The sequence below is a fragment of the Malaclemys terrapin genome, chromosome 2, assembly GCF_027887155.1.
Source record: "Malaclemys terrapin pileata isolate rMalTer1 chromosome 2, rMalTer1.hap1, whole genome shotgun sequence".
Lineage (NCBI taxonomy): Eukaryota > Metazoa > Chordata > Testudines > Emydidae > Malaclemys > Malaclemys terrapin.
Window position 1 is genome coordinate 200,405,446 of NC_071506.1, and position 19,288 is coordinate 200,424,733.

Here is a 19,288-nt window from a genome sequence, read left to right on the forward strand (position 1 = left end):
AATATTAATGAAAATACCAATATGACATACACATTTTAATATAATATTTTTCTCTTTTCAGTTGCAAATGAGACAGGCAACAAAAATGCTCGACCGCTTTCACGATTTGCTCGTAAGTAACCAATTTTTAACTCTTTCACTTCTACACCTACTGTGTTGCATAGAAATGTATCTCTAGTAAATCTCATTAACTCCTGGCACCCCAGCTTATGTTACAATATAGAGTTCTGGAGCCTTAAAATTCCTCCTGACCTTGCAGGAAATGTCTGTTACAAGAACGCAATGATATTGAATGGAATTCCTTCTTCAGAGCAGGGAGAATTTTAAAGCTCTAGACTACCTTCCTGTTTCAAATTGCTCTTTTGTTATAACAACACAGATGTTCAATAATTGCCTGATGCAAAGTCCACTGAAGTCAATGGAAAGACTCCTTTTGGCTTCAACAGACTTTGGATCAGGCCCTAAAATAGTATTGCAAGGATGCTTTTTAACCAAATCAGTAAATCTTTCAGCACCTCTTGCTATATATACACTCAGTTTGTGATACTAGAGGGAGTATAAATTAAGCAAAAGAGAACTTGAGTCAGATATGAATCCGAAACAGAAGCATCTATTAGCTGGGGAATAACTTCCTTGGGCTACTAGAAGTTTATTCACATTGGTCTGACACTGACAGACAGACAACCTGTGTATGATCCATAACAATTTAACAAGAGGCACTGAAATGTAATCAAGACAACCTACTTGTATGTGAAGTTCAAAGAGATCTATTAGACCAGCAATCATTAACCCATTTATTTGTAGGTTTATTTGTAAATCAAGGGTAGAAGCTAAGTGTATTTGTCTGTGTTTACCTATATATTGTTAGGAGTTTAACCATGTAACTAGATTAGCTTGTAGATGCTAATTCCTTTTCATGTCTTAATTGCCTTATTATTCATGAAGATGGTTCAGTTAACCTTAAGATCAAAGATATAAGATCCTGTAGGAAACTAATAATATTATCTGCATTGTTTTCAGCTTGACTTTCTATGCTATAATAAAGTACTATAATTGCCTTATGTGAATGAATGCACTAGTTTACCTGTGTATGCATAGGAAATAGAAGATTAGCTTCAAAGCAATGGTCCATGGATCATTGCCAGTTCTTCCTCTGGGGAAGGTCCTGCTGTGACAAGAGGCTTGTCAGGTTGCTAGAGGGCTATAAAGGAAAGCCCCGCCTGATCATGCCATCTCAGGTCTGCTTAAACTTTAACAGGGAAGGTCTAAGGCAGGGGTTCTCAAACTGGGGGCTGGGACCCCTCAGGGGGTCGTGAGGTTATTACATGGAGGGTCGCGAGTTGTCAGCCTCTACCCCAAACCCTGCTTTGCCTCCAGCATTTATAATGGTGTTAAATATATAAAAAAGTGTTTTTAATTTATAGGGGGGGGTCGCACTCAGAGGCTTGCTATGTGAAAGGGGTCACCAGTACAAAAGTTTGAGAACCACTGGTCTAAGGCATAAGACTGGGGTTTCTAGGTTTACTCTGGATCACCCTGGAATTCTCATGGAAGAATTTGAACAGACTATGTATACACCTGGACTGCCTATTGGACTATAACCTTTTAAATTGATTCCAGAAGAAGTCTTACAAATCAGCAGCCTCACCATCTGTACTATGAAACTGACCTAAGGACTTTACACATATTTGTGTGTATATTGATCTTTTAACCAATTGCAACTTTCTTCTTTTTATTATTAAACCTTTAGTTCTAGTTACTAAAACATTGGCATCAGCGTGATTATTGGGTAAGGTCTGAGACTCCTATTGATCTGGGGATAAGTGTCCAGTCCTTTGGGACTGGTGAACCTCCCATGTGGTGAATCAGGTTTTCAGTAATCTCTCACTATATTAGATTTGGCTGTCTAGATGGGAGACAAGGGCTGGAATGCTTAAGGGAGACTGTATTTGACGTTTTTGTTAACCAATGTGGTATTACAGAAGCTGTTTTGTTACTGGCTAAATGAATCTATAGAATAAATCACCAGTTTTGGGGATAGTCTGCCCTATCCCTTGCAGTCTGCCCTGCGTATGGCATTCTCAATGCAGTCCATCCAGGCACCCAGTCATAATCGGCCATTTAAAACTTGATGGGACAAAGTGCTAGAAAGTAGTATGGAGATGATTAGATCGCCTAATGGGAATTTTCCATCTCCACTACGTATCATTTTATGATGCTGTGTGATTACTTGGCGGAAGAAAGACTGTGGGCATTATTAAGAAGGTTCATTATTTGCCAACATTCAACACAGTGTGGCAGGTACAATACTTAGCATGGGTAACACCTTCAGAAAACTGGTGTCTCACTGTAGGCAAAAAAAAAAAAATTATTTTCAAAGTTTGGCTATCCTAATATACAGTACACACAGTGATTGTGTCAAACCTGCCTTTGTACCTGCAAATAGGCACCTGAGAACACAACGCTTAAGTGCCCATTTAAAAAATAAATGCACCTGACTTTTAAGGTAGTTTACATGTATGTTGGTTGAAAATTGATTTCCTCTCATTGAGCGCATCAGAAGAAAATACATCTGGAGTGCAGTATTTCCACACAGTCACATGATGGCACTCTAAGCATATTGTACACTGTATAGATGAAACGTTTGACTAAATCATATCAGATATAATGATTCAGAGAGACTACATATGCAGAAAAGCGAACAAGCTAAACTGAAGTAAGAAAATAATAAATTGTACTGGCATGTCAGTTTGATTTTAAGATTTATTTTTCCCAAATTTGTAAACAACAGAGCCTTAAGTTAGGGGACTCCATCGATTAATTATTGTTAGTCCATTGCTAAAATAGCAAATGGTGATGAAATTGCAAAGGAAAGCAGATGAAAAACATGAACGTTTTTTGAACTTTTTTCTCAAACTTCTTTTTAGTTCATTATAGTTGGTAACAAGCGTGCTCTGGGATTGTAGGTTACTATTCAAATATCACCGGAGGCTGAGTTTTTGGGTTAAGGGGATATCGTTTACTTATGCTGCAATATCTGTCATTAGTGGGGCCAGCATAAGTCATGACATGGGGGCTAAGCTGGCATTTCAGTACAAAACTAGACATTAATAATAACATGATTTATGAAGGCAAGGATGGTTGTGTATAAAGCATAGGCCTAAACCTCAGGACATCTGGGTTCTGTTCTTGGTTCTCCCATGGTTTTGGATCCATCAGGCCACATTTTTAGAGATGGTGCCCACTGAATTCAATACTCATGGCCTTCAGGTAAGTGCCATGCATAGGAGCCCCTGCTGCAATCAATGGTTTCCTGACCCTGTTAAGTGAGTTTCTTAGTTCCCAAGGCCACTTGCTGGCTTGTGGAGAGTAATATTAATAAAACAAAGACAGTAACTCAATTTAGTCCTTTTGTATGATAGTCACGGTGACACAAAGATGGGCTTCAAGTAGGTTAATTAAAGGGATGAAAAAGACCTTTTTTGTTAAGAGTTTGACCTTGTAACTTGGTAGCCAGGCTGGAGATATAATGACTCAGCCAGTTTGGTGGTGATTACCCCTCATTAGGAGTGATATAAGGCAGTAACTCCTATAAGGATGTGAACAAAACCTAGAGTTAGAACTGTGTTGGCAAAAATAGAGAGATCCATCAGGCAGTAATTGTGTCAGTGTCTGCTGCAGCAACAGGTGACTCCAAATGATATAGGGAGGTAGCAATAACACAATAATTTACTCCACATTTCCTGAGTGGGGCCATATTTTAAGTGAACACACACAGCAGTACAATACAAAAACAAATCTTAGCTGAATGGTATAAAAAGCAAAGTGTTCAAGGACTGGTAATTGAGGAACACCTGAAATAGTGTGGGATTGTTACAGATGGGCTCAAAGCAACAACTTTAGTTATGTCTGGATTCAGGTTTGTATAGAGCTAGAGACCAGCTCTGAAGCGTGGACCTGTATCTGAAATTCCTAATCTATTTGGGGGATCTGGGCTTTGAATTCAGGACTGTTGCTATACATAATGGAGGCAAAACAAATAGGGCCATTGGCCACCTGCATCTGGCCAGAAAATTGTTCCCCATCCTGTTTAGACACAGGACCTGGTACTGATAATCTACCTATTCATGGCCTTCAGAGCTGATTAGTTTGAAACAAAAGAGGAGTTAAGTTGTATTTGTTCTAAAGGTTCATGTTAGCCAATTTTATGTATTTTTAAATGCCAGGTTTCATTGTATAAAGGGATATTTGGCGACCAGCTACTTTTGTGAAAGTTGCTACTACTCTTATCGCTGCAATAGTTGGTATCGTAGCATGCCATCTTCGTTATGAAGTTGTGGTGCACCATCAGGCTTTGAACAGTTGTGCTTGTGGCTATAGGGAGTTAAATCCATAAGGTTTACCGTTCAGCGATTCAGACAGCTGAAAGATTCTGACAGATGTCTGCCCACGAAGAGCCATAGGGGAAAACAATCCTTTGCTGTCTGCAGTTCACCTAAGCCTAATTGTTTATGTATAATGAATAGCCTGAACAGTCAATGTAAGATGGGTGGACATGGCATTTCATCACTCTAGTGAAGTGAATTAGATTTGGTTTAATGGTTGGCTTACTCCAACATGTAGATCTCGATAGAAATTTATCAGACTATAGAGTTTCTGATAAACAGCAAGAGAGAGACTCCTACCATTGGGGGACAGATTTGGAAACAATGTACAAAATGCAGTAAATAATTTTAGCACCTTTTCTTTCTCCTGCTGTTTAATGTTTCTGGTTTTAATAAGTTTTCTCCCTCATAATTCAGCTTTTCCTTTTTGGAGCCATTGGTTAAGCTGTTATTTTCCATGTTCTGCCAGATTACTATAATAGTGATTTGTGATGTCATAAATCCAACACCGAAGTTTCTGCAGGCTGAGGTAGGAGAGAAGGGACTGCAGGCCAAATAATAATATGATCCAAACTTTGTTCATGCAAACAGTTGGATTTGAGACCTGCGAAACCCAGTACTAGAGATAGGTGATTTAGGGAGAGCACATAGTAGGCTAGGCAGGTTTGAGGGGCAGTGTGATCTAGTGGATAGAGCAATGGACTGGGATTCAGGACACCTGGGTTTTATTCCAGGCTCTGCATCTGCCTTGAGGTGACTTTAGGCACAGATGGCAATTAGACACTTAATACCCATTGACAATCGAGGTAGTTAGGTGCCTAACCACCCAGGACCTCATTGTGCTTTGCATTGTACAGGCACAGAACAAAAAGGCAGTCTCTGTCCCAAAGAGCTTATAATAGACGTAATCCTTTTTCCTCTTGAGAGGATAGCATGGGATGGTCAGGAGCTGAGACTTGGATGAGGAAGAATTTTCAGAGAGGAGAGGTCCAAACTTATTTTCTCAGCGGGTGCCTGACACACATCCCCTTTTCTTTCTCCCCCACCCCCGCCCCAAGCAACCATGATCACAAAGGATATTGCGCCAGCCGTAACTAGATTATGTCCTAGGAAGCTGTATGGGCTGCTGACTGAGAAACATGTGGGTCAGGGAGATCTAGGTAAACTGACAAATCTGAGCCAAAGACTGAGGGGAGAGGGAGGAGGGAGGTTGTTCTTCCTGTCCGGCTCATATTTTCTGAATTAGTTGGCCACAGACCAAGCCTGTATATCACTTTTCCGGTGTGAAAACAGCATACATCTTTGATAAGACAAATAATGACAAAGCATAAGTGTCATCCTCTGTATACAGGAACAGATGCCATTAATATTAATGCTATATTTCCCTGTGACATTCTCTCAGGAGGTAGGGTGGCAAGAGTGCTTTATTCAATCTTTTACTGCCCACTTTATGTATTAAAGTGACAGACAGTCAGGACTAATTAAGAACTGTTAGTTCTGTCATGTGCTTTTTAGTCAGTGCTACTGGACAATTTGCTTCTGAATGGCAGAGGAATGCTTGGAAACTTACAAAAGCAGTGCTGTATAAAAGTGAGTCACTAACTTTAGTATGAACCCCATTTCTCCCAATTGAATTTTGCATGTAGTTACAAGCCTCTGGAGCAAGACCAGAAGCAGGTTTGTTATTCTGAAGAGGGGGTTATCTTTTTATGCTAGTAGGGCTAATGCTACATCATTATAGTGTGATGCCTGTTGGCACTACTATAGCTAATTTCAGTTATAAACCACTCTTCTTGCGTCTGCTAATTAAACCATAAGCATTCTATGCTGTCTGAAACTTGGCATGTAGCGGGCGTTTGGCGTGGTAGTAGAGATCAGATTTTCAAAAGTGCTGAAGTGAGTTAGAAGCACAAGTCATGTGGGCATTTTTGAAGATCTCATCCATAGTTTTGTCCATGTTTATTTTTTATTTTACTGTAATTTTTTTTTTAAGTTGCAAGACCTGATGTAGGGAAATACTGTCCCTTGAAGTCTTTTCTTTTTTTTCTTTTCTTTTTTTAAAAAAATGTCTTCATGTGACTTTCATGTTGGTGAAAGACTGGCAAATCCTGGAGATGGAAGAGATGATCAAATTATATTGTTTTAAAAAGCAGATGCTATGTTTAACGAATAGTGCTCCCGGAAATTTTTCATATAGAAGTTTTTGTTGTTGAAAAATGGCCTTTTTAAAAATAACTAAACTTTTTGCAGAACACTGTTGCCATTACAGATTTTATTTATTGTTGAGAGGTGGTGGAATTTCACAATATTTTCACTTTAAAAATTTTTTTTACTAAAAGGCCTAATTGTAGCAAGTCGGGGATTTGAATTTAGGTGCTTCGTTACCTGATTTGGCATTCTGTGCACTGTGGAGAGGGTGTAGGAATGTTGCCATTGGCCATATGGCAGCATAGGAGCTGAATGTAAAATTTTCATCAAAAAGGAATTTTGACAAAAATGTTTCATGAAACTTTTTTGAAAAAATATTTTCTGTCCAGCTCTAATCAAAATGCATTTAAGTGAGAACGTTCCTCTAAACATCTAGGTTAGCTGCTTCAGTGTATGCCACATTTTTCTCTTGACATCTGGGGATTTTTACATGTACTTTGGTATTGATAAGAACTGTAAGGGTGAGAGAAAAGTCACATAACCCCTTAAGCCAAGCATATGGCTTTTTAGAGTTTTAGATGGCAGTGAAGTAGGTGTATAGTTTACAAATGTGTGTTGAGAATCTTGGGTGATGCCTGTGTTCTCAACTCTGAGATATTCTGGTCACACAAAGATTGATTAGTGATAGATCTAGTAATAAACCTTTTCTTTTTTCCTGAAGATCAACATACATATTTAAAATGTCCCTCAAAGGGCCGGTCAGAATGCTTTTTGACAGAAAATAGGGTTTTCAACTAAACAAATTTTTCACAAAGTGTCTTTTTCTCTGTGGGCAATTTCTGTTTTTATTGAAAAAACTGAACTCTTGGAAACCAAAATATTTTGGTTTGGAAATACTGCTGCAATGCCTCATAGGAGTTGAAGTTCGGTAGCTACATATCTCCATTCTCCTCTGTGGAATGGACTCCCAGGCCAGATGGCAACTTCCATGATTCATCATGGTGAGGGACTGCCACAATTCATTACCTTCCCTCTCTAAGGTGTGTGTGTGTGTGTGTGTGTGTGGGGAAACACGATGCATCATGTGAGATGTAGTCAAACCACAGATCCTTGCCTATAGAGAAGGGTGGGATCATGAGGAATCAGACCTGCCATGAGGCATCACAGCAGCCTTTCCAAATTGAATATTTTGATTTTTCTCACACACTTTTGTATTTGAATTGCCATTGAAAAAAATCAAAATTTTCCATGAAAAGAAATCCATTTTTCAACCAGCTCTAGTCCCTCAGACAGACACATTTTTGATCTATAATCTAATCTTAATAAATTAAAAACACGATAACTAATTGTAGTGAAGAAATAATTAGAAGCCAATATCTTGTGTTGAGCTGACACTTAACTTGGTTGTTAGCTGTCTGGCTTAAACACAATCATGTTCCCATTACATGATCAGTTGTAGCTTGAATGTGAAGAATAATGGAAGAATACTTTCTACTGACAATTATTTTTGTTTTGTAAATAAATCTTTAATCAAAGAGGACAATGTAGGTTAGGATTTGAAAATGATATCCTGAATGTTAGTGTTTATTTCCATTTTGGACTTAAGTCTGTAGGTACAGCTCCAAATTCTAGACACCCAATGGTAAAGACATAATTTGCTATGTTTCTTTCTCCAGAGTGCTGAGAAAACAGGTTAGCACTCTGATGAATTAATTTTCTCTCTCTCTCTCTCTCTCTCTCTCTAGGGTCAAAGTCACAAAACTGCGTATGGAACACCATTATTGGTGGGCTTACCGATAATCTCAAAGAAAGGCAGAAGCCAACCATCATTCATGATCCTAGGACTCCAGAGGAAATCTTAGCAGATGAGTTACCACCAGTGGACAGTCCAGAAGCATTAGTGAAAACATCTTTCAGGTTTGATGGACATGAACACATTTTGCTTTTCCTTAATTAGGTTTCTTTTAAGTTAGGCAACTGTACTGTGGATTTGATTAAATAAGTCAATATAGTGGTGCCTTCTGCTATGTGGCGTGTCTTTGTACTGAACAGGATTGAAGAAAGAGGGTCATAAGTAATGCTGTTCGGATTGCTGACTTTCATTTCTCAGACCTCATTACAAGATTATAGGCTAGACAGATATAATGCAGTAGAGAGTCAACATTCTGTTGAGAGAGTTTGTTACATGAAATGATCTTTGAAGGTTGGTATTGTTTCATGTGAATCTATTGTACTGACGAAGCCCTGCACTTTACAGGCAGATAAAATCCTGTACTGATATAGGGGCAAACTGAGTCTTTTGTCTGTTGATCTGAAGTCTTGAGAACTATATGGCATTAATGTATTTTTGTCAAGGAGGATGATTCCTGAAAAGGGGATTGTGTGAAGGTGACTTATGCTGTCATAAATGTGAGATACTTACATTATTTTACTTCCTTCCAACTTGCTTAGTCATGTGAGTGTTCATTTGGCAAGCGTTTCTTTGAAGCATCTTTTGTTGACTATAGTTTCCCCAAACAAATGAATTAAAATAGAAAAGCTGTACCTGTGAGGTAGATATTTGATAGAAGTTTCAAAATCTGAGTGCCAAATGCACAGCAATACCTAGCAGTGTTTATTTTTCTTTTGGAGGCTTTGTTTTTAAACTATTCTCTCTTTTATATTACATATTGCTCCACACCAAAAGCATTTCCTGTTTGTACAGATGTCTCTGTGGCAAACTCTGTGGTTTTAATTATACTCTAGGGTATAAACTGATATCACTCTTGGTATAGTGACACTATTTTTTAGTGTGCCTGTTAAAGCCCTTTGCCCAGGTACTGATCTCAGACACCTTGTGAGCATTGCCTGGTATCTCAAAAAATCTCTTGCTGTGCATTCATGTCAGGTTTTCCGTGCTTGAATTTTGTAGTGAGGCAGTGAGCAGTGCTGCATGTTTCAGAATCTGGAGCTGCTTTTTATGATGAAGTTGTTGTGATTTTTTTTTTAAATTAAACAAAGTTTAGCCTAATTTTATCTTTCTCTGATATTTAGAAATCAATTGTCAAATCAAGACCCCCAAATATAAATCTCTCTGTCTCACTCAAAAGCTTTCATTAAGAAATCATGGTCAAGAGCAACCTTTACACTTCTGTAATCCATATTATTCCAACTATTTTTTTTAAAGTGTTACTGCTTCTCAAATGGTGCAATCTGATTATATGAGTGGGGTGGTTCTTAGTGTATGTATGATCCCAGATAGAATAATAGGAGGAACAGATAAATTGGAGAATGCAATTCAGTTACACAGCTCTCCTAATGTTGTGTAAATGGTTTTACAAATGTCAGAACAACCCTGGTATCATTTGTATCTGTAGGTAGTTACTTTACCATGTGGTGTGCTGTTTAGACTATCATAAAATTAAATCCAAACAAATTGTTAGTATGAAGCATAATGTATCTATCTGTTTAGTTATACCAAGAGAGTGCAAATGTAATCCATGACACTGAAAATAATGTGGTCCATTGCACTTCCTATGTTAAAGAAGACAGAAAATAAAGAAAATTAAAATATATTAAAAGTAAAATATAATTTTTGAATTCTGTTTAAGATCTCAGGGGAAAATATTCCATGAAATGGTAACGGCAATGCAATCTTTCCAGGATCGTTTGATATATTCACACGTGCTTTCTGTTAAGCAGAAGTGAAGGTTTGGTGCTAAATATACCTGTGAGTGACTACAGCGTTGAAAACATAAAGATAGTGGATAAAATCCTAGTCCTATTGAAGTCAGTGACAACTCCTATTGACTTCAATGCACCCAGGACTTCATCTAATAAATTTATTGGATGGACAGGAAATTTTGATTATTACCAAGCTGCACTTAGAGTGGGGCATGGGGCAGGTAGGTAATAATTATATATTTTATTTATTTGCCATTGAGTTGTTTCAAAGGTGTAGTGAAGATAGAGATACAATGAGAACAATAAAAAGCAACAGAGAGCCCTGTGGCACCTTTAAGACTAACAGATGTATTGAAGCATAAGCTTTCGTGGGTGAATGCCCACTTCGTCGGATGCATGTAATGGAAATTTCCAGGGGCAGGTATAAATATGTTGGCAAGAATCAGTTTGGAGATAACGAGGTTAGTTCAATCAGGGAGGGTGAGGTCCTCTGCTAGCAGTTGAAGTGTGAACACCAAGGGAGGAGAAACTGCTTCTGTAGTTGGCTAGCCATTCACAGTCTTTGTTTAATCCTGATCGGATGGTGTCAAATTTGCAAGTGAACAGAAGCTCAGCAGTTTCTCTTTGGAGTCTGGTCCTGAAGTTTTTTTGTTGTAAGATGGCTACCTTTACATCTGGCCAGGGAGGTTGAAGTGTTCTCCTTCACAATGTGATGACGAGATATATGCCAGATCTACTATGAAAATATCATGGTCATGACACAAAGTGGAAGTAACGGAAGCCTAATAAGAATTAATATGTATTTCTGATATTTTATATTTATTGGTGTGTTGTAGTATATGCAGCATTTTTTACCACAAATTACTGTGCCATATTATATGTTCAGTAAAAATTTTGCTGAATTAATTTTGTGGGTTAAAACCAATCCTTCAAGGGGCTCAGCACCTGTCAATAGGCATCAGCACCTTGTAGGGCTCGCTCTTGTTTGTGATTCATCAGGTTTCTCTTTATGGAGGGAGTTCTTATGATGTTACTGAGTGGGTCCAGTGTGTCTGGTGGCTGATGGGTACCTGGCAAATATGAAACTCTCTTTTCCTCTTGTCTTGTTGCCCACAACACACCAAGTGGTGACCCCTAGGGGAGAGAAGGCTTCATCCCACCTCTCTTGCCATCTAGGGGAGTAAATGTGCTACCACAGTTGTTCAGTCTAGCTGCCCTTGACTAGAAGGTTGGTGGCTTTAACACAGGTATTTATGGAAGAGAATGTCAGGTTGTTATTAACATTCCAACTCCCATTGGAGTCAAAGGCAAGATTCCCATTTACTTTGATGGGAGCAGGAGCTGGCCTTTTATTATAAGGTCACTTTTATAAACAATAAAATACATGAACTCTCTCACTATTTTTGACTCACCAATGTCAGCGAACCGAGAGCAATATATGGTCATACCATCCCTTTCTAGTGTAGTTAAAAGAAAGCGTCTCTCCTATGTCAGATGAGTCACATTTCCTTATGATTGCTACTATCTTTCATGTAATTATATACATACAGCAGCATAAAATTCCAACTACACCTCTGACACTTGATCCTGTGTTGTCTCATGTGCAGTGCTCATTGTTATGTAACATGGAAAATTAGCAAGTGCTGTAGCTTGATTTTGCTTCACAACTGGCTATGAACATGAAAATACATGGCTATTTTGGATCTTAATTTTTATGTAGTTTTATACCGTTTGGGTCCAATGATCACCTTCTCCTTGAATGTATGTGTGTATAGCAGTGTATGAAATATATTGGACAGTGCTTGCAGCTTGATGCACAGGAACTTTGGACAATGCTTATAAGGCTTTTTTCAGTGGCATAACAAGACCTCAGACGGCCCTGGTACAACAATAGGTTAGGGGTCCTTCTCCCAGGTCTGGAGACCTGCTCCCCATCCCTCACCGCAACCCTTCCCCTGAAGTTGCTCAGTTCAACCACAAAGGGACCTGGGTCCTCCACACCTCCTCCCATCCCAGCCTGTACTTTCTGGAGGAGCTCCTCACTGTTGAAGTACAGCTGCAGTGAGAGTCCAGGGTCATGGCAGCTGGGGCAGGGCCCGTAGGAGCTTCAGCCCCAACAGCTTTGGCAGTGCCACTAAGAGCTGTCCCAAACAGCTCAGTGCCTGAGCTTTGTGGCTGCACTTGTACCCATGCCAGGGACAGGGAGTGGCTGGGGATGAGGTGGGAGCGCTTTTCACTCTTCAAAGCCCCTGGAGAGGGGTGCAAGCACTTACCCTGCAGCCTGGCCAGCTGGGGGCTGCTTCCTGCTCCTCAGGTCCCTGGGGAAGGGACAGGAGCACTTTGCTGGTAGCCTGTCTGGGGGCAATAGTCTTCTGCTGGGCCCATAATATTGTGAGTCCTGGCACACCTGTATCACTTGCACCATAGTAGCTTTTTTCCAGTGCTGCTGAGATCTTCCTCACTCGAGTACTTGTTGTCTTTATCCGTCACTTTGGTATTTCTAGAAACAGTCATTCCTGGGAGTGACTTGTGAAGCAGTTTTGGGCTGGTGGGAATTCAAGGTCTCACATTCACATCTGCGAATTATCTGCTGTTTCCATTATGAGCAACCCAACAGTGAAAGTGTTAATTATGTTAATGGTAATCATTGGCCATTTGCAATTCTTATTACTACTTCGAGTGCAGCAGGTAGTAACTTGTGATTCACAACATAGTTTAGCATACTGTTGCAGGCATAGCTTCATTAAGACATTACCAAAGTGGTCATTTTAGTGACGCAAGACTCCACTAGAGAGTGCAAAGAAACAATAGATAACAGCTCTGAATTTTCTTATGCAATATTGCATAAAACTTGGGGAAGTATTTTATGTACAAAGAATTTGTTGCCTGAGTTTCCAAAGTACGGTCTGCAGTGAACTAAGTCACCAAATTGCATTACTGCTTCATAGTGTCACATAAGAAAACTTGGAATGCCAAGCCAACCACTTAAGGATTTTTCTTAAATTAATTTGTTTTTGCTGTACTGTAGGGGATTGCCACCTGGATGAGTAGTATTTTAAATTAGCTTAGTGATTGGTGTTTAAAACATGAAAGCCAAGCATTTTCTCGTAATGTTTTTATATCCCTTTAAAGGATACCCAGGTCTCACTAAATGTTCATTGAACCAAAATATCCTTAAAAATCATCATGATGGGCATCTCTCTCAACTCTGGCTCATTCTCAGGTGTATTATTTGCACTGCACCTACATTTATCTCTGTTTTACACAAACCTGCTGTTTATTCCTGTTAATTATTGATGTTCATGATGATGAACCAAGAAGGAAAATTTTGTATTCCTAGAGGAAAGGCTCCCAAATCATTCCGGCTTCCTTCCCTCCTATTTTAATTCTCTTCTGGATGTGTGTGACACATTTTAAAAACTATGCACTTGCTCCATGGTACATTGAAGTTTGATGATTCAGAGTGGGAGTGATGAGAGGAGAGGATTTTACAGCAATTACTGTTCAAAGGTTGCACCCTAGTTCTTAGCACATGCCCCGAAGTCCATGAGGTGGGTTTTTTTTCCTTGTTGAAAAAGTGGCCTTCTCTTCTTTTGTCATTGTACACTTGTATATGGTAGATGAATTATTGATAAGGAAAGCCCAGTGTTATTGTCACTGTATCGTACACCTCAAAAGGCCTATGTTGATGATAAATTCAGATGGAGCGGGGGTATCGCAGACCAAGCTCTCCCTCCCTAGTGTATTGAGTAAGCCCACTTCCAAAACAGAAACAAGAATTCTATTGCTTCCTCCTCCTTGTGGGAGATAAGCAAGGTCCAAACCTTAAAAAACAAAAACCCAAAAAACCCTTCCTGCTTCAGGGGCCAGCCAAAGCCTTTCTCCTAGACTTTCTTCTCTACCCTATTGTTGAGCCTCTTCCTCCCTATAACCACAGTCAGCTAGCACCTGGACCAGGGGTGGGCAAACTGATTGGCCCGAGGGCCACATCAGGGAATAGAAAATATATGGTGGGCCATGAATGCTCACTAAATTGGTTTTAGGGTGTGGGAAGGGGTGCGGGCTCTGGGGTGGGGCTGGGGATGAGGAGTTTGGGGTGTAGGAGGGTGCTCTGGGCTGGGACGGAGGGGTTCGTAGGGCGGGAGGGGGATCAGGACTGGAGCAGGGGTGCGGGAAGGGGAGGAGGTTCCGGCTGGGAGTGCGGGCAGGGGATGAGAGGTTTGGGGTGCAGGAGGGATTTGTGGGACTTAGTCCTACCTGCTTGACTCCAGCCAGGCTGCCTGTATGGGTAGGATATCCTGTCACAGTAAGAAAATTTACCGATGTATCTGGTGGTCAACTGGCAAATGTTAGTTTTGCCCAGTGCTAATTTGTAATGAAGGAGGTTCCGGGGCTCAAACAAACTGATGTGGGAAGCCCAGAGGTGCTGAGACTTGGCCCTGGCAAGCCCCAGTGCAAATTAAGCACTGGTATAGGCACACCAAACAGTAGGAGGGCTACTATACCATTATACTTTTAAGTCTAGGCATGGGGTCTTGTACAATTATACAACAGATTTGATCCACCAATCCTGCACATCACTTAGCTGTTATGCTCTGGCATGGGGGCTGGGAGAACTATGTATGGACGCAAACTAGATTAATACCTAGGCACCTCCCCTGAACTCAGTAGTATTTCTTAAGACCCTGCATACCCATTCCCTTACTTGCATATGTAGAGTAAACAAGTGTGTGTGTGAGATAGAGATGAGATTAAGCGTGATCCTTCTCCTTAAGTGTGAAGTTAATGCGGCATTTAGCTACGTGCTCTCTTATTAGTCATTGTCCCTGCTACCAGGCAGTAACAGCTTGGCAGCTTTGTAGCAGCACTCTCACTAATGCAGAATTGGGTTGCCCCACAATCCCTGTTAGCCACATATTTTATGTTGAGCTCATACACACAACATTCCACACATGCCTTGTTAAGAAAGGAGCCCAATGTGAGTCACCCCAAACATGAGACTGCAAATAAGGTGTCTGAGGTTACTATGTACAACAATAGGATACTTTCAGTGGGTTGGTGGCTTTTCTGTTTCTGGGCTCATTGTAATATACAGCTACTGAGCCAAACCATTGTGCTCACAGCAAATATAGAAAACTGATATTTTTCTCCTGTGCCAGTGTAATGGTATTTCATTTTTAAGAGGAAATGAGTTGCAGTGTGCCTAGTGAATAGTGTCCAGGACTGGAACTCAGGCGAACTGCCACTGGCTGCAAGGCGATCTTGGGCAAGTCACTTCAGCTCTGTGCCTCAGTTTCCCCACCTGTTTTTTTAAAAAGGGGGATAAGGATACTGATCTCCCTTCTAAAGTGCATTAAGATCTATTGATGTAAACAAAGAGCTAAGTATTATTAAAAATCTTATGGAGTTATTTTACACTATTGAATATTAAGACCGTTGTAACCTTCACTTTTGAAGCAACTAGGATGTAGGTTTTCTTACACCTTGCCAGTAGCTAGAGTATCATAGATCAATATTGCAGATTTTTTTTTATTGCTTAAATTTGAGTAACAGAGGAACTCAAAGGAGGCATCAGAAAATGGAAGCCTGTATAAAACCTGTCCATATACCATATAAAGTATATTATTTTAAATGATTTTAAATATCCAGATAGTAGTAATGGACAGTAGACCTTTCATATATATATATATATATTTTATGCTGTGACTTTTTTCCCCCTAGGAGATATAGAGAATAACCTAAAATCTAATTTAGTAAAGATTAGAATATGAAATTCCACGAGGCTCAGACAAGAAACCGAAACCTTTCTGTGTGAACAACAAAAATAAGTCCAAAACATTAGCTGAGGGCTGTGCCTATGCTAAACTCATGCGCCATCTCAATAATATATGGAGTGCTAAAGCACTAAGAAATAGGAGCATTTAGCCCCAACTATTTTATTCTAATGAATTCTGGGGCCTATAGCAAGGCTTATGTAAGTAATGGTATTGTGAGTCACCAATACAATGGACCCACATAATTTGATAGCATCTGTACCGTAGCTGGAATGTTCATGTAAACTACCTGCTTGCAATTCTTAGAAACTGTTTTATGGAATACTCATTTAGAAAGCTATCATACTCTGAGCATACAACTTCTGTGGATATCAAATATAGTGCAGTAAACCGCTTTAGTTTGCAGTTGTTCATAGAAACTTTTTTTTAGATTTCATTTCCAAACCCTGCCCATTCCTGGAGTTTGGGTTTTGAATGAACTTAAATGCTGACAGTACAACTCTATTTTAACAATCATGTTTCACTTTCTTTCCATCTAAAAGCCATACATTGACAGAGTGTATATCTAAAACCAGGGTCCTATGCCAAACTGCTCTTTTTCTGGCAAAAAAAAAAAAATTATATACTTCATACTTTTAGGTTTGAAGATGGACCTGAGAAGTGAAGAGTTTAGGTCAGAATTTGGATCCAAATCTAAACTTTCCTAAGATTATTTGTATCTTTTATAGAATGTAGTACATATATAACCCACACTAGGGAATGTGGGTCTTTATTTCCCCTCCTAGTAGCTGGTCCACATATGAGGATAAGAGTCTACTCTAGCTGCCGCCTAGAGCAGTTAATCCCTTCGTTAAAACAATAAAGGATCATGCCTTTAGGTTCTGGGTTCAAACTTTGTCAACCAACTGGGATTGTTATACGTATGCTACTAAAGAAAGTCAATTTTTTGTTTAATTTTAAAACAAAGTTTATTTTCCTCCCTGCTATATGAGTGGCTCTCTGCAAGCAGCTGCGATTTCAAAGATAAAGATAACTGAACATTTTATGTTTCTCAAGCACTTTCAAACACAAGGGTAACTTTTTCATATAACTGTGTCACCAATAATATCTGCAGTCGGAGTCTAAAATATGTTTTTTTTTTATCCTATCCAACTCCTTGTACCAATTATAATGAACTCTGCTCTAACTTCTAATATGGTTGCTAGAGTAATGTTCAAACTCAATCTGAAGATGAAAAGTTGATGAAATTGGATTTTTATTACTGTACATCCCTTTTGAGGCTACTCCATTTCCTGGATTGTTTTTAATGCTGCTAATAATCTGATTATCCAAAATGTCAGCAATACTTTAGTATAGTAATTATAGAAAATGTTAATGTAAATACAGTGGCCAGAAGCTCAGCTGATTATAAATCAGCTCTAGTGAAGTCTGTTGAGTTATTGCTGTGTTGATTTACCTCAGCTAGGGCTCTGACCCATTGTTTCTAAGTATAGTTCCTAGACTGAAATGTTTATATTCTTTGTTTAATGTTATTACAAATCTAATAAACCTGCATGAGTTTCTTGCTACGTCATTAACGATGTTGGTGACTGTAATATTAATTCAGATGTATTGGGTCTTATGCTGCAAGCTCTCTAGCTGAGGAGTGCCTATTGACTTGCATGAAAACTCTGTGTTGAGGACTTGAGTCTATAATTACCTTGTGCTTCAACTACTTGTGTGTTCTTTCACTAACCTAATGGTGATCCAACTATAGCTGTAGAGTAGAGCCAAAAAGTGCAGTTCTTTTTACAGGCTGGGGTTGGAAACAACGTATTGTAATGCAGTTTTTGGCTTAGATCCTCAAAGATATTTAGGCTCCTAACTTTGATTGATTTCAGTGTCATTCAAGGTTTGTATAGTTTTGTAAAGTTCCTCTATAGCACACAAAGGAGGGAGTTGTGCTTCTCATCATCCTTTCTTATGTCATGTGGTATATCCCGAGTAACTGCGTTATCATGACATAATAGGAGAAGGCCAGTAGATTACTGAACTGCTCTCATGTCATGCGTGGATCTCTCATGGACATCAGTGGAGTAAATGGTCCTGAGTTTTGCACTGAGGTGGGTAATGACCGTACTAGGCATTTTTTTCTAACCTTTGTTTTACTCTCTTGACTTGGTGTAAAAGCCAATTCAAATTTGTCACACCGTCGTGTATTTAATGCAATTTGTAGCAGTAGCAAAACAAATTGCTAGATGTTCCTAATTGCTTAAACTGATTGCATGTGATTCTCAAGGGTTCACTTTCAGAACGGTGTGCCAGGACTTACACAACTATCATTGACAGTTATGGGAGTTGTGTAGCTAAGTCACCACCCTGAGAGCAAACTCCTGATCTGCACTGCAGTTCTTTATTGCATTGCCTCAGTCAAATGCCGCATGGAACTCCGACTGACATCAATATGCAGTAGAGGTCTGCAGTGCAAATCCAAGAGTGGGATTTTTCTCTAGAGAAATTACCCATCTGTGTTTCAAAACAGCCAGAGAAAAGTTAAATGTGTGTAAACTGCATATTTTGTGAATGGAATCTTCCATAGAGAAGTCTATTAAAATGCAAGCTTCATCTCCCAGTCATCCAAGGAAATTGGCACTGAGTTCACAGCTCATATTAAGATTGAAAAGTAGAATCTAGTGGAAATAGTGCAATTTATTGAATCTAATTTAAATGTGTCTGAACAAATTATTTCTAGGATGCGGGGGTGAGGAGGGGAATAGCTGCGAATCAGTCCATAAAAAAACGGAAAGAACTTTTGATTGGGGCATGTCCTAAAGTGGATGTTTATTAAGTTTCACAATTTGGGTGTCAGCCATAGCAAAATCAGTGCAGTGTTACAATCTAGCAGTAATTCTGAGATCACTTCATGTATCTGTCAGGTGCTTTTATCTGCCTTCCATCGAAGCTTGTTAACTTAGGTGACTGCTTGTTACTTCTGCACAAACCTATTTCCTGAAGACCCACTAAGCTTCATGTCATTTAAAAAAATATATTGTTTAACAAATATTTTCTCAGAAAAAGATACTGGGTCATGTGCTGTCAGTTTTTAAGCAAAACTCCCCATTTATATTGATTTAAATGGAGAATTCTATTTTTAAAATTCTGTGTCCTGCCGCATGGAAAATTGTCAAATACACCTTTCTACTGTCGAAACGAGTGGTTAAAGTGATAGACACGATAAGCACACTTTCTTTTTTAACCTTTGGGTGACTCTTCAGAATTTGTCACTTGACCTGATGTGCAAAATGTGATGACTTTGTTTCTCACCAGGGCCGGCTCCAG

At 39.3% G+C, this 19,288-nt stretch overlaps 1 protein-coding gene across 1 annotated transcript in view; it reads left to right on the forward strand.

The window, feature by feature from the left end:
• Window positions 1-19,288, forward strand: part of PDE1C (phosphodiesterase 1C) — a 430,287-nt gene that overhangs the window by 48,632 nt on the left and 362,367 nt on the right. The window contains exons 2-3 of the mRNA XM_054019358.1: window positions 62-112; window positions 8,279-8,450. Coding sequence (XP_053875333.1) covers window positions 62-112; window positions 8,279-8,450 — 223 coding nt within the window. The remainder of the gene's footprint in view (window positions 1-61; window positions 113-8,278; window positions 8,451-19,288) is intronic.